The following is a 16467-nucleotide window of genomic DNA, read 5'->3' as shown; positions in this document are numbered from 1 at the left end:
ACACTCCCCCTCACCTTCCCCACTCCTCCCTCACCTCCGGCACTCCCCCTCACCTGCCACACACACCCTCACATCCCACACTCACCCCTCAACTCCCCCACTCCCCCTCATCTCGACACTCCACCCCTCATCTCCCATGCTCCCCGTTCACCTAGCACACTCCTCCCTCACCTCCGGCACTCCCCCCACCTCCCAACTCTCCCTCACCTCCACTTTCCCTCTCTTCCCTATGCCCCCTCACCTCCTCCACTCCTCCCTCACCTGTCACACTCGCCCTCACCTCCCACACTCCCCCTCACAACTCACATTAACCCCTCACCACCCACACTGAACCTCAACTACCACACTCTTCCTCAACTCGACACTACCCCTCACCTCCCATACTCCCCACTCACCTCCGGCACACTTCCTTCTCCTCCAGTGCTCCCCCTCACATTCCACACTCTCCCTCACCTCCACTTTCCCTCTCTCCCCTACTCCCCCTCAACTCCCACACTCCCCCTCACGTCCCACACTCCCTATAACTTACCTACTCACCCCTCACCTCCCACACTCCCTCATACCTCCCCCACTCACCCCTCATCTCCCTCACTCCCACTTACCTCCCCTCCCTCACCTGCCACACTCCCCCCACATCCCACACTCCCTCTCACCTCCCAAACTCCCCCTCACATGCTACACTCCCCCTTACCTCCCACATTACCCCACTACCCACACTGCCCCTCACCTCCCACACTCCCCCTCACATCCCCAACTCCCTCTCACCTTAACCACTCACCCCTCAAATTCCACCTCCCACCGTTCCCCTCACATACCCTTCCCTCACCCCATACTCGCCGCACACCTCCCACATTCCCCCTCACCTTCCACACACACCACTCACCTCCACACTGCCCCTCATTTTAACAGTCCACCCCTCACCTCCCATATGCCCCTCTCAGCTAGGACGTTCCCCTCTCACCACCCTCAACTCAGGCACTTCCCCCACCTCCAGCACTCCCCCTCACCTCACACACCATCACATCCCACACTGCCCCTCACCTCCCACACACCCTCAAATACCACACCCCTCCCTCAGCTCCCACACCCACCACTCACCTCCCACACTCACCCTTCAACTCCCTCACTCTTCCTTTCCTCCCATCTGCCCCTCTCCTGCCACACTCCCCCTCAACTCCCAAACTTCCCCTCCACTCCCAAACTTCCCCTCACCTCCCACACTCCCCCTCACCTCCACCACACCCCCTCACCTTACACACTAATCACTCACCTCAGACCCTCAACTCCCCCACTCCCCCTCATCTCGACAATCCACCCCTCACCTCCCATACTCCCCTTCACCTAGCACACTCTGTTCTCACCTCCCTCACTCCCCCTCATCTCCAATACTCCCCCTCGCCTCCCACACTCCTCCCTCACCTCCCACACTCCTCTCTCACCTCCAGCACTCCCCCTCACCTCCCACACTCTTCTTCACCTCGACACTCCCCCCTCACCTCCCACACTCACCCTGAACTACCACACTCCTCCTACACTCCCCTCTCACCTTCCACACACCCCCTCCACTCCCCCTCATCTCAACACTCCACCTCTCACCTCCCATAATCCCCCTTCACCTAGCACACTCCTCCCTCACCTCCAGCACTCTCCCTCTCCTCTGGCACTCACCCCTCAACCCCCACACTCCACCTCACCTCCCTACTCACCCTCAAGTACCACACCCCTCCCTCAGCTCCCAAACCCACCCCTCACCTCCCACACTTACCCCTCAACTCCCTCACTCACCCCTCACTGCCCTCAATCCCCCTTACCTCCCCTCTCCCCCTCACCTTGCACAATCCCTGCTCACCTCCCACATTACCACTCACCTCCCCCCACTCCTCCCTCACCTGCCACACTCCCCCATCACCTCCCAAACTCCCCCTCACCTCCCACACTCCCCCTCACATCCCGTACACCCCTCTCACCAAGCACATTCCCCTCTCACCTCCGGCACTCCCCTCAACTCTGGCACTCACCCCTCAACCCCCACACTCCACCTCACCTCCCTACTCACCCTCAAATACCACACCCCTCCCTCAGCTCCCAAACCCACCCCTCACCTCCCACACTCCACCCCACCTTCCACACACACCCCGCACCTCCATACACCCCCTCAACACCACTCCCCCTCATCTCGACACTCAACCCCTCTCCCCCCAGACTCCCCCTTCACCTAGCACAATCCTCCCTCTCCACCGGCACTCCCCCTCACCTCCCGCACTCTCCCTCACCTCCCCTTTCCCTCTCTCTACTCCCTCTCAACTCCCACACACCCTCTCACCCCCACTCTCCTCTCTCACCGCCCACAGTCCCCATCACCTTCCACCCAACCCCCTCACCTCCCCCATTCCCACCTCATCTCCACCCACTCCAGCCTCACCTCCGGCACTCCCGCTCAAATTCCCGACTCTCCCTCACCACCCCCAATCTCCCTCACATCCAGCACTCCACCTACCACACTCCCCTCACTTCCCTCACTCCCCCTCACATCCCACACTCGCCCCTCACATCCCCCACTCCCCATTCACCTCCCCCACTCAACACTCATCTCATACACTCACCCTCTCCTCCCCAAATCACTCCTCAAACCCCACCCTACTCCTCAATTCCCCCACTCCCCCTCACCTCCCCCATTTCCACCTCATCTCCCACCACTCCACCCTCACCTCCGGCACCCCCTCACCTCGCACACACTTCATCACATCCCACACTGCCCCTCACCTCCCACACACCCTCAAATACCACACCCCTCCCTCAGCTCCCACACCCACCACTCATCTCCCACACTCACCCTTCAACTCCCTCACTCTTCCTTTCCTCCCCTCTGCCCCTCTCCTGCCACACTCCCCCTCACTTCCCAAACTTCCCCTCATCTCAACACTCCAACCCTCACCTCCCATACTCCCCCTTCACCTAGCACACTCCTCCCTCACCTCCGGCATTCCACCTCACCTCCCACACTCCCACTCACCTCGCATACTCCCCCCTCACCTCCCACACTTCCCCTCACCTCTCACACTCCCCCTCTCCTGCCAAACTCTCCCCTCAACTCGACACTCTCCCCTCACCTCCCACACTCACCCTCAACAACCACACTCCTCCCTCACCTCCCACACTCCCCCTCACCTCCCACACTTCCCCTCACCTCTCACACTCCCCCTCTCCTGCCAAACTCTCCCCTCAACTCGACACTCTCCCCTCACCTCCCACACTCACCCTCAACAACCACACTCCTCCCTCACCTCCCACACTCCCCCTCACCTCCCACACTTCCCCTCACCTCTCACACTCCCCCTCTCCTGCCAAACTCTCCCCTCAACTCGACACTCTCCCCTCACCTCCCACACTCACCCTCAACAACCACACTCCTCCCTCACCTCCCACACTCCCCCCTCACCTTCCACACACACACTCCTCACCTCCACACACCCCCCCTCAACTCCCCCACTCCCACTCATCTCGACACGCCACCTCTCACCTCCCATACTCCCCCTTCACCTAGCACACTCCTCCCTCACCTCCGGCACTCCGCCTTCACCTCCCCAACCCACCCGTCAACCCCCACACTCCTCCTCACCTCCCCGCTCCCCCTCACCTCCCATACTGCCCCGCACATCCCACACTCCTCCTCAACACCCCACTCCCCCTCATCTCGACACGCCACCTCTCACCTCCCATACTCCCCCTTCACCTAGCACACTCCTCCCTCACCTCCGGCACTCCACCTTCACCTCCCCAACCCACCCTTCAACTCCCACACTCCTCTTCACCTCCCCCGCTCCCCCTCACCTCCCACACTGCCCCCTCCCATATTCCGCCTCCCCAACCCACTCCTCCCTCACCTCCCACACCTCCCTCACTTCCCACACTCCCCCTCACCTCCCACAGTCACCCTCAAATACCACAACCCTCCTTCAGTTCCCACACCCACCCCTCATCTCCCTCAATCACCCTTCACCTCCCTCACTCCCCATTCCCTTCCCTCTCCCTCACTACTCGAACAATCCCCGCTCACCTCCCACACTCCCCCTCACATCGCACACTCCCTCTCACCTCCCACACTTCCTCTCACCCACTCCCCCTCTCACCCCCACACTTCCCCCACCTCCCACACACACTCTCACCTCTCTCCAGCCACCTCCCAAGCCTCCTCTCTCTCTACTCTCTCTCTCTCCTTAGTCGTCTCTCTACCCCCTCCCCTTCTCTCTCTATCCCATCTCTCACTGCTCACCTCTAAACCACTCTAAGCCCCCACTCTCTGCACAATCCTCCCTCTAACCCCCCAAAACCCTCACTCAAAACCAACTCTCTTTACTCACCACTACCCACAGACTACAAACCCCTCTCTACCCCGGCCACTTTCTAACCCCCCTCTCTCTAACCCCTTTCTTTCTCTGTCACCTCTCTACACCCTCTCTATCTAACACTCTCCCTAACCCATCTCTACCCTCTCTCTCTATCCCCTCTCTCTTCCCTACTCTCCCTAACCCACTCTCTACCCTCACCCTCTCTAACCCCCCCTCTCTCTACCCGCTCTCTGTCTACCCTCTTCTCTCTACCTGCTCTCCCTACCTTCTCTGTTCTTCTACTACCTTCTACCCACCTCTCCATCTACCCCTTCTCTCTAACTCCCTCTTTCTACCCTGTCTCTCTACCCTCTCTCTTTCACCCTCTCTGTCTGCCCACTGTCTCCATCTACCCACTCTCTACTCCCTCCTTCTCTACTGTCTTTCTACTCCTCTCTCTCTACCCCCCATGTAACCCCCCCTCTACATTGTCCCTAAACATCTGTCTGTAAACCGCTCTCCCTAACTCTCTCTCAAACCCTCTTTCTACCATCTCTCCCCTCTCTCTACCCCTCTCCCTCTTTCTCTCTACCACCTCTCAAACCCCCTTTTTTACCAGCCTCTCTAACCCTCTACACCATTCCACTACCCCCTCTCTCCCCACCTCTCTCTTCCCCATCTCCCCACTCTCTATCCCCAATCTCCATCCCCCTCTCCCTAATGCTCGTGCCCTCTAACCCCTGAGCTCTCCCTACATCACCACCCTCTCTCCCTCACATCCCTCTTCCCACTCCTTTCTTCCCTCCTCTCTTATTCCCCCTTTTCTCCTCAGCCCATCTCCCCCACCCTTGCTTTCTCTCTGCCCCTCCCTCTCTTTCCTCTCTCTCCCCTCTCTCTTTCTCCCCCACCCCTCTCCCCCTCTGTCCCAAACCTCAAGCCATTCTCTCCCCATCTCCAGCACCCCTCTGCCTTCTTTACACCCTCTCCCCTCTCTTTACCCACTCCCTCTCTACCTTCTCTCTCTATCCACTATCCTGCTCTTCCCCACCCCTCTCACCTCTCTCTCTGTCCCTCACCCACCCCCTCTGTGCCCTCCTCTCTTTCTCCCCAATCTCTCCTCCCCATTTCTCTCCCCGTCTCTATCCCCACTAACTCTCCCTCTCCCCTCCCATCTTTCTGTGTCTCTCCCTTTCCCCCTCTCAGCATTCCCCTCTCTGCCCCCACTCTAGCTCTCCCTTCCCTCGCACTCCTACTTCCCCTCCTCTCTCCCTCACCATTCCCTGCCATCTCTCTACAACCCCCATTCCCAGTCTCCTTCCCGTCTCACACCCCCTCTCGAGCCTTCTCTCCCCCCACCTCTCACACCCCATGTCTCTCCCCATCTCTCCCTGCCTCTCTCCCCCAACCATCTCCCCATCTTTCCCCCCATCACAACCCCCACCTCTCTCCCCTCATCTCTCACACCCATCTCTCACTCCTCCGTCCTCCACTCTCTCCCACTCCCACTTTTTACTGCCCCTCCCCTCTCCCTCTCTCCTCCCCACCTCTCTCCCCATCCACCTCCCCACCTCCACTCCACAGTGCATTGAACTGAACTGAACTGAACTCTGCACCATCAATAAGACTATTCATTGACCCCTAGACCGATGGAGCTTGGTTTTGATTCATATTTCCACACTTCTGTATGTATGTATATATACACACATAATATATCATTGCTAACCTGTTTTTATATATATATTTGCATTTTATATTACTGTATTACTCAGTTTACAATAATACCAGACTCCAACGTATTGTTCCATTTCTGCTGGTTTGGTAACCCGGGGTATGTGACACATGCTGTTCGTACAGATTAATTAATGACACCGTGCATTGATAGAACGAGGTAAAACAACAACATGCAGAGAAAGTGTAACAGCTCCGGAGCAAGTGTAACAGCTCCAGAGCAAGTGCAACAGCTCCGGAGCAAGTGCAGAGCAGGGAAATGATAAGGAGCAAGATCACATTGAGGTAGATTGTCAGATCAAGAGTGCATCTGATTGTACTAGGAAACCATTCAATAGTCTTATCAGAGCAGGGTAGAAGCTGTCCTTTAGACTGGTTCAGGCTTTTGTATCTTCCACCCCGTGGGAAACGGTAATGCTGGAGACTGAGTCTCTGGGAAAGTTACTGACGTGGTCCTTGAGGATAAACATTTACCTTCTGACCTACAAGTTGTGACACAGAATTAGGGGCTGATTATGTATCTAAAGCTGTTTCCTGTGAAATTAATTGCACACTAAATCCACGAGAGATTTCTTCAGTCTTGTCTGTTCTTTCTGTTTTCAGAGTGGAAGAGGATATGTGGCCATGAAGGTAAGATCTTGTGTTACTAGACTGAGAGGTTTAGTATAAACAGCTTTTGAAAATGAGTCAGTCTCGGTGTAATGGGAGGTATTCAGGAGGTTGAAGGAGTTCAGGGTGATGTGTTCTCACAAAGGAGGAAGAGTCATGTGGCATGATTGCATTCACAGGCTGAAGCAGAGAATATAACAGTTTGTATGTTTTGTTTGCAAGTGGGAAGATTTGCTGGTACTGCTCTGGGTTGGTGGGGTGGGGTGGAGTGGTGTAAACTAGTCTTGCAGGGGATGGGAACCAAAGTGCCAGAGCAGATATGGAGCAGTTGTGGGAAAAGATGCTGTTAACACTCCGTACAAAGACAGCAATTGAAAGGTTGAGTGTGGTGGGAAGAATGTTCTGAGTTGCATCCATTTCAATGCAAGAAGTATTGTACGTAAGGCGGGTGAGCTTAAAGCGTGGATCAGCACGTGGAATTATGACATTGTAGCCATTGGTTGGAGGAGGGGCAGGACCGGCAGCTCAGTGTTCCACGTTCCATTGTTTTAGACGTGTTTTTAAACATGGGAGCAAAATTGGCAAATATGATAGAGCATTATACATTAAAGAGGGAAATCTGGTATCACCAGCCTGGGAAAAGTGTTACTGCAGTGCTCAGGCCGGACAGACTGGAGGGCTTGTCTACTGAGGCTAGATGGGTGGAACTGAGGAATCAGAAAGTTATGACCACGTTAACGGTATTATATTACCGACCACCCTACAGTCTGCAGGATTTAGAGGAGCAAATTCAGAGAGAGATCGCAGACAGTTGGGTCGGATAGAGATCATCAAATGTTTCAGGAAAGTTACCTCAACATGTAGCTGTCACAAGTAGAGAGAATGCAATACTGGATCTCCTATCTGGGAATTAGGTGACAGGAGTGTGTGACGGGATGTGGATCCACTGATCACTGAAGAGGATATCAACAAGTTTTATGAAGATCTCGACAGTGCTTATGAGCAATGTAAATCTCAGGATATAAAACTCTTCATGGGAGATTTTAACTCCAAAGTTGGACAGGGAAGGGTTGATAACATCACAGGACCTTTTGGATTAGGGGAGAAAAATGAAAATGGAGAAAGGTTTACTGATTGGTGTGTCAGAAACAACCAAGTGATCACCAATACTTGGTATAAAAACAATCAACGTAGATTGTGTACTTGGATTAGCCCTGGAGATAGAACACGGAATCAAATAGATTTCATTACCATGAACGAACGCTTTAGAAATAATATCACAAATTCTAAAGCCTATCCAGGAGCAGACTGTGGTTCAGATCACCATCCAGTAATAGCTACCATCAAAACAAAATTAAAGAAACTGAAACGTGGAACAAAGAGAAAGAAGTATATGTTGGGAGAACTTAAAAATGATCGCATCCTTAAGCAACAATTCAAAACAGCTGTAAAAGAACACATCAAAGAAAATAAAACAACACCGATTTGGGACAGATTTAAATATGCTATACAGCAATCAGCAGAGGAGATAATCCCAGTACCAGAAATCCAACACACCAACAAGGGGTGGATAACCCAAGAAATTCTAGATCTGATGGAACAAAGAAGGTTAGTGAAGAATAATGAAGTGCAATACAGAGAGCTAGACAATTGTGCAATATTGCAAAGGAAGGATGGCTGAATCAAAAATGCAATGAAGTAGAAGGCCACATTAACAACAGCAAAGAAATGCACAAGAAAATTAGGGAAATTACTGGAATTAAAAAACCTCCTCTACAGGATACATAAGATCAGCAGACGGGTCAATACTAACAGATCCAGATAAAGTATGTGACACAGCAGGTCGGGCAGCATCCATGGAAACGAGCAGTCAACGTTTTGGGCCGAGATCCTTTGTCAGGACTGAAGAGGGAGGGGGCAGGGGCACCATAAAGAAGGTGGGGGAAGGGTGGGAAGGAGAAGGCTGGTAGGGGGTCAGGTGAAAAACCAATCAGACGAATGATCAAGGGGTGGGGGAGGGGAAGCAGGGAGGGGATAGACAGGAGAGGTGAAGGAGGAATGTAAGGGGAAAGCACTATGGGTAGTAGAGGAAGGCAGGATCATGAGAGAGGTGATAGGCAGCTGGAGGAGGAGGCAGAGTGAAAGTGGGATGGTGGAAGGGAGAGGGAGGGAATTACCAGAAGTTGGAGAATCTGATGTTCATACCAGGGACTGGAAACTACCCAGACGATATATGAGGTGTTGCTCCTCCAACCTGAGTTTGGCCTCATCATGGCAGTAGAGGAGGCCATGTATGGACATATCCGAATGGGAATGTGAAGCAGAGTTGAAGTGGGTGGCAACCGGGAGATCCTGTCTGTTGTGACGGACGGAGCGGAGGTGTTCGACGAAGCGGTCCCCCAATCTGCGTCGGGTCTCGCTGATGTAGGGGAGGCCGCACCGGGAGCACCGGATGCAATAGATTACCCCAACAGACTCACGAGTGAAGTGTTGCCTCACCTGGAAGGGCTGTTTAGGGCCCTGAACGGTGGTGAGAGGGGAGGTGTAGGGACAGGTGTAGCACTTACACTTGCAGGGGTAAGTACCAGGTGGGAGATCTGTGGGGAGGGACGTGTGGACCAGGCAGATGTGGAGGCAACGATCCCTGCAAAAGGTGGAGAGGGGTAGAGAGGGAAAGATGTGCTTAGTGGTGGGGTCCTGTTGAAGGGCAGAAGTTGCGGAGGATAATGTGTTGGATCCGGAGGCTGGTGGGGTGGTAGGTAAGGACAAGGGGAACTCGGTCCCTGTTGTGGTGACGGGAGGATGGGGTGAGGGCCGAAGTGTGGGAAATGGAGGAGATGCGAGTGAGGGCATCATTAATGATGGCAGAAGGGAAACCATGATTCTTAACGAAAGAGGACATTTGAGATGTCCTGGAATGGAAAGCCTCATCCTGGGAAAAGATGCGGCGGAGATGGAGGAACTGGGAATAGAGAATAGCATTTTTACATTTGACAGGGTGGGAAGAGGTATAGTTGAGGTAGTTATGAGAGTCAGTGGGTTTATAGAAGATGTCAATGGACAGTCTGTCTCCAGAGATGGAGACCAAGAGGTCTAGAAAGGGACCTTCAACAGGACCCCACCACTAAGCATATCTTTCCCTCTCTACCCCTCTCTGCTTTTTGCAGGGATCATTCCCTCCACGACTGCCTGGTCCACACGACCCTCCCCACAGATCTCCCACCGGGTACTTATCCCTGCAAGTGTAAGTGCTACACCTGTCCCTACACCTCATCTCTTACCACCATTCAGGGCCCCAAACAGCCCTTCCAGGTGAGGCAACACTTCACTTGTGAGTCTGTTGAGGTCGTCTATTGCTCCCGGTGTGGCCTCCTCTACATCAGCGAGACCCGACGCAGGTTGGGGGATCGCTTCGTCGAACACCTCCGCTCCATCCACCACAACAGACAGGACCTCCCGGTTCCCACCCACTTCAACTCTGCTTCACATTCCCATTCGGATATGTCCATACATGGCCTTCTCTACTGCCATGATGAGGCCAAACTCAGGTTGGAGGAGCAACACCTCATCTACCGTCCGGGTAGTCTCCAGTCCCTGGTATGAACATGCAATTCTCCAACTTCTGGTAATTCCCTCCCCCTCCCTTCCCCCATCCCAGTTTCACTCTGCCTCCTCCTCCAACTGCCTATCACCTCTCTCATGATTCTGCCTTCTTCTACTACCCATAGTGCTTTCCCCTTACATTCCTCCTTCACCTCTCCTGCCTATCCCCTCCCTGCTTCCCCTCTCCCACCCCTTGATCTTTCCTCTGATTGGTTTTTCACCTGGCACCTACCAGCCTTCTCCTTCCCACCCTCCCCCACCTCCTTTATAGGGCCCCTGCCCCCTCCCTCTTCAGACCTGACGAAGGGTCTCGGCCCAAAATGTTGACTGCTCGTTTCCACGGATGCTCCCCGACCTGCTGAGTTCCTCCAGTGTGTTGTACGTGTTGACTTGACCACAGTATCTGCAGTGTACTTTGTGTTTACTAAAGTATGTGAGAGGTGGATTCAGTATCTAGAGCAGCTTTTTGAAGATAATAGAGGGGAACCCCCAGATATTAAACACCCTAATTCTGGCCCAGCTATTACCAAAGAAGAAATAAATAAAGCAATGAAAAGTATGAAACATGGTAAAGCCACTGGACCTGATGAAATTTCAGTGGAAATGATATAAGCCCTAGAAGATCTGGGCATAGATATTCTTTTTGAACTGTTTAATGGCATATATGAGTCTGGTGTATTGCCTGACGATCTCTTAAAATCAGTATTTATAACTCTGCCAAAAATTCCTGGAACTATTGATTGTGAAAATTACAGAACAATCAGTCTTATGAGTCACAGAATAAAGATTTTGTTCTGAGTCGAATTAAAAACAAGTTAAGGCCAGAAACTTCTAAACTGCAATATGAGTTTGTTGAGGATAGAGGAACTAGGAATGCAATTTTCATACTACGAATGCTTTCAGAAAGGGCAAGTTTTGCGAAGGCTGAGGATAGTCCATCTCCCACCTCCCCTCCTCATCACATTCTACACGGGTTGTATTGAGAGCATCCTGAGCAACTGAATCACTGCCTGGTTCGGAAATTGCACCATCTCGGATCGCAAGACCCTACAGCGTATAGTGAGGTCAGCTGAGAAAATCATCAGGGTCTCTCTTCCTGCCATCACGGACATTTACACTACACGCTGCATCCGCAAAGGAAACAGCATTATGAAGGACCCCATGCACCCCTCATACAATCTCTTCTCCCTCCTGCCGTCTGGGAAAAGACTCCGAAGCATTCGGGCTCTCACGACCAGACTATGTAACAGTTTCTTCCCCCAAGCTATCAGACTCTTCAATTTCTGAAGCCTGGACTGACACCTTGTCCTACTGTCCTGTTTATTATTTATTGTAATGCTGTTTTTGTGCACTTTATGCAGTCCAGTGTAGGTCTGTAGTCTAGTGTAGCTTTCTCTGTGTTTTTTTTTTGTTACATAGTTCAGTCTAGTTTTTTGTACTGTGTCATGTAACACCATGGTCCTGAAAAATGTTGTCTCATTTATACTATGCACTGTACCAGCAGTTATGGTCGAAATGACAATGCAAGTTGACTTGACTTGAATTGATTAGCAAAATAATGTCATTTTATATTTTATTGATTTCACTACAGCATTCGACAAAGTGTATCACGAAAATTTATTTCAAATTCTCACTAAACTAAACATTGACGGAAAGGACCAACAAATGCTTCAAAATTTATATTGGAATCAAACAATGGCGGTAAAATGTGACGATAGTATAAGCAGTTGGACTAAAATTCAAAGAGGAGTTAGACAGGGATGCGTTGCCTCACCGGAATTATTTAATATCTATAGTGAAATGATTCTCAGAGAAATAGAAGACCTGGATGGGATAAAAATCAGAGGTGTTAACATCAACAAAATAAGATATGCAGACGATACCAGCCTAACAGCAAGTGCTGCAGAAGACCTACAAATCGTCCTAGACCAGGGGTGTCAAACTCATTTTGGGTCACGGGCCGGATTGGGCAAAATGCAGCTTCATGCGGGCCGGATCAGTCAGACGCGTGCGAACGCAGCTTTCATTGCCTCCGTTTTTTCAGCCTGTCTCATGTGTCTCAGTCTCTGCTATAACTACAAAGTGTTTCACTTCACAAATTCCATTTCTTATGAAGAAGACTACTGAGCAAGCATTATTTTTATGATTGGTATTAACTTACAATCATAGGCTTCATATCGCTGGGCCATTAATAATCAAAATAATAGATCTATCTAAAATGATCTCGTGGGCCGGATATAATTGTACGCCGGGCCGGATATGGCCCGCGGGCCTTGAGTTTGACACAAATGTTAAGACAAAGTAGTACAAACAAGTGCAGGTTTTGGTCTAACCATCAACTGTAAAACAAACAAATGTATGGTAATATTGAAACAGCAGGATACTCCCAACTGCCAATTGTACATCAGTAACCAAGAGATTGAACAAAAGACCGGCTTTAATTACCTTGGTAGCTTTATATCACAAGATGCTAGAAGTAAAGTAGAAATAAAAGGAATTGCCATTGCCAAAACCAACTTCCAGAAACTGAAACCCATTTTTACCAACAGACACATTTCTATGACAACAAGGCTTAGGCTACTAAAATGTGACATCTGGTCAATCTTGCTGTGTGCTTCCGAAACATGGACTAGAACACCAGAACTCCGAAGAAACTTAGAAGCAACAGAAATGTGGTTTCTTAGAAGAATGCTGAAAATATTATATAGAGATAGGGTAACTAATGAGACGGTACTCCAATGCGCCAATACAAAAAGATCTTTAATGAACACAGTAAATGAGAGGAATTTTAATTCCTGGGCCATGTCACCAGAAAGGGAGAAATAGAATTACAAGGCTGTATGCCTGAGAAACGCAGAAGAGTCAAGTCAAGTCAAGTCAAGTCGATTTTTATTGTCATTTTGACCATAAACTGCTGGTACAGTACACAGTAAAAACGAAACAACGTTCCTCCAGGACCCTGGTGCTACATGAAACAACACAAAACTACACTAGACTATGTGAGACAACTCAAGGCTACACTAGACTACGTAAAGCAACACAAAAACTACACCAGATTACAGACCTAAACAGGACTACATAAAGTGCACAAAACAGTGCAGGAGAGTACAATAATTAATTAATAATCACGACAATAGGCACAGTAGAGGACAAATTTCAATATAATAATAGATGATGTAGATGTCATTCTGGACTCTGGGTATTGAGGGGTCTGATGGCTTGGGGGAAGAAACTGTTGCACAGTCCGGTCGTGAGAGCCCGAATGCTTCGGTACCCTTTCCCAGATGGCAGGAGGGAGAAGAGTTTGTATGAGGGGTGCATGGGGTGAGAGGAAGGCAAAGAAGAAAATATATGGACACTGTGAAAGAACTAACAGATCTAAGTGTGTGAGATATCATTGACGCTGCGAGGGATCGTTCGAAGTGGAGAGCCATGATGGCCCAAGCATGTAACCCACAAGGCACATGAAGAAGAAGAAGATGATCATAATTCCATTAATTACGGAGAAGGACAAGTCTAACCCTCAGACTGAGATTCTATACTGGTAAAAGGCCAATTTGATGGCATCAGAAAGGATTGGGTAAGTGGGAAGCCTTCAAGAATTTTGAGAGTACAGAAATTGTATGTTCCTGCAAGAATAAAAGACATGTTTAAAAGGTTTGGGAAACCTTTTTTCCGAGGGTGAAATGAGACTCTGGTTAACAAGACGGAGTAGGTGCATCGCAAGTGTAGGCAGTGAAGAATAAATGAAGTACTTGAGTATAAGAAATACAAACAAACACTTGAGAGGAAATCAGGAGGGCTAAAATAAGCCATGAAGTTGATCCAGCAGACAGGGTGAAAAAGAATCCCAAGGACTTGAGAGAGACTAGAACTAGAGAGCATAGGACGAGAATTATCCTCCATAATTATCCCGAAACTAATGGAATTATGATCACTCGATCAAAAGTGTTCCCCTACACACACTTCTGTCACCTGCCTTGTCTCGTTCCCTATCACACAATCTCTAGTTCCAACCTTTATATATTGATTAAGGAACATTTACTGAACACAGTTGACAAACTCAGTCACATCCAGCCTTTCACAGTTGGGACATCCCAGACAATATTAGGAAATATAAAATCACTCACAATCAATTGTACTGGGCAATGAACCAGGGCAGGTGACAGATCACTCAGTGGGTGAGCTTTTCAGAGACAGTGACCACAACTTCCTCGCTTTTCAGGGATTTGAGCAGCCATTGTAACTGGAGGATGGTGAGTTATGATGTTATTAGGTGGGAACTTGGGATTGTCGACTGGGAATGGTGGTACATAGGGAAATGGACAATGTGGATATGGTGTTTGTTTAGGGAGCACTTGCAGGGGTTCATGGACAGGTTTGTCCCACTGAGACGGTGAAAGGGTGGGAGGGTGACGAAACCATGGTTGACAGGACATGTGGAACATCAGGGCAAGAGGAAGCAGGAAGTTTACTTCCGGTTTTGGGAAACAAAGATCAGACGGGGTTCCAGAGAGTTACAAGGTAGCCAGGAAGGAGCTGAAAACTGGACTGGGAGAGTTAGAAGACACGAGAAGGCCATGGTGAGTCGGATTAAGCAAAACCCCAAGGCATTGTACACATAGGTGCAGAACAGGAGGATGACTAGAGTGAGGGTAGGACCGATCAAGGATAGAAGTGGAAACATGCCTGGTGACAGAGGAGGTTGGAAAGGTCTATAATGACTTTGCTTCAATATTAACTACTGAGAGAGAGAGAGAGAGAGAGACTATGATTTTTCAAAGAAGAGCACAAAACAGGCTGATACGCTAGAACGTCAACATTCAGAAAGAGGATGTACTGGTCACTTAGTAAAGTATTAGGACGGATGAGACCACAGTCTATATCACAGGTTACTCCGGGAAGTGAGGGAAGAGATTTCTGTGCCATTGACGGTCATCTTTGTCTCCGCATTTGTCACATTGTTGGTGCCATATGCCTGGAGGGTGGCATATTAAACTAATTTGCAGGGTGATGGGAACCGGAGTGATCGTGCTGAGGAGGAGGTAGTTGGTTTACAAACAGAGGCAGTGTGTAGTGAGACTCCGGACAAGGAGAGGCTGATGACAGAGGAAATTGCAGTCAACAGGGTGAGTTGTAATGCAAAGGTGGACAAAATCAAAAAGGTTGAACACAGGACTGAAGGTGTTACATTTGAATGTGTGCAGAATACGGAATAAGGTAAATTAACCTGTAGTACAGTTACAGGTTGACAAGTATCATGTTGTAGGCATCATTGATCATAGCTGAAAGAAGATTATAGTTGTGACCTTAACGTCCAAGGATGCACATTGTATCAAAAGGACAGGCAGGAAGGCAGAGGGGGCTCCGTGGCTCTGTTGGTAAAAAAAATATGAAATCAAATCATTAGAAGAAGAGGACATCAGATCGGAAGGTGTTGAATAATTGTGGACAGAGCTTTGGAACGGCATGGGTGAAAAGAGCCTGATGGGAGTTGTATACAAACCCCAAACAGTAGCAAGTGGTCTGCAAGCTACAACAGGAGATAGAAGGTGTATCCCAAAAGGGCAATGATACAAGGGAGGGGGGTTTCAATATGTGGGTAGATTGGGAAAATCAGATTCCAAGAGAGGGATTTTCTAGAATGTCTAAGAGATGGCTTTTTAGAGCAGTTTGTGGTTGAGCCCACTCTGGGATCAGCTATTCTCGAATGGTGAAATGAACTGGAATTGATTAGAAAGCTTAAGGTAAAAGAACACTTGGGGGAAGTGATCGTAATATGATCGGATTCACACTGAAATTTCAGAAAGAGAAGCAGAAGGCAGATGTATCTTTCTTTTTCAATCTTTTTATTAGTTTTTTTTAAAAAACATAACATAATATTATATTAAATAGGTTATAAATACAATAGATTTAAAATTAAATTAGTAACAAGATAACAATATCTTATTAAACTATCAGTGAAAAAGGATGATACAATAATCAATCTAATCTATATTGATTATACATGAAAAGATTAAAAATAATCATCAAAAGAAAAAAAAAGTATAAAATATAAGAGAAAATGTATATTTAAGGAAATAATTAAAAAAAACCTAAACTAACATGGGCAGTAATAATAGTTTATAAGTATATGATAGTGTCAAAAACTCCGGAACTCCATACCAGAACAAGAATAATAAGAGTAAAGGTCTGGAAG

At 49.3% G+C, this 16467-nt stretch overlaps 1 protein-coding gene across 1 annotated transcript in view; it reads left to right on the top strand.

The window, feature by feature from the left end:
* LOC132394836 (E3 ubiquitin-protein ligase TRIM39-like) overlaps positions 1 to 16467 on the top strand; it is a 29607-nt gene that overhangs the window by 8352 nt on the left and 4788 nt on the right. Inside the window, exon 3 of the mRNA XM_059971241.1 lies at positions 6660 to 6686. Within this exon, the coding sequence (XP_059827224.1) occupies positions 6660 to 6686 (27 nt within the window). The remainder of the gene's footprint in view (positions 1 to 6659; positions 6687 to 16467) is intronic.

Source organism: Hypanus sabinus, chromosome 5 (assembly GCF_030144855.1).
Source record: "Hypanus sabinus isolate sHypSab1 chromosome 5, sHypSab1.hap1, whole genome shotgun sequence".
Taxonomy (NCBI): Eukaryota; Metazoa; Chordata; class Chondrichthyes; order Myliobatiformes; family Dasyatidae; genus Hypanus; species Hypanus sabinus.
This window is presented reverse-complemented; position numbering and strand designations above follow the sequence as displayed.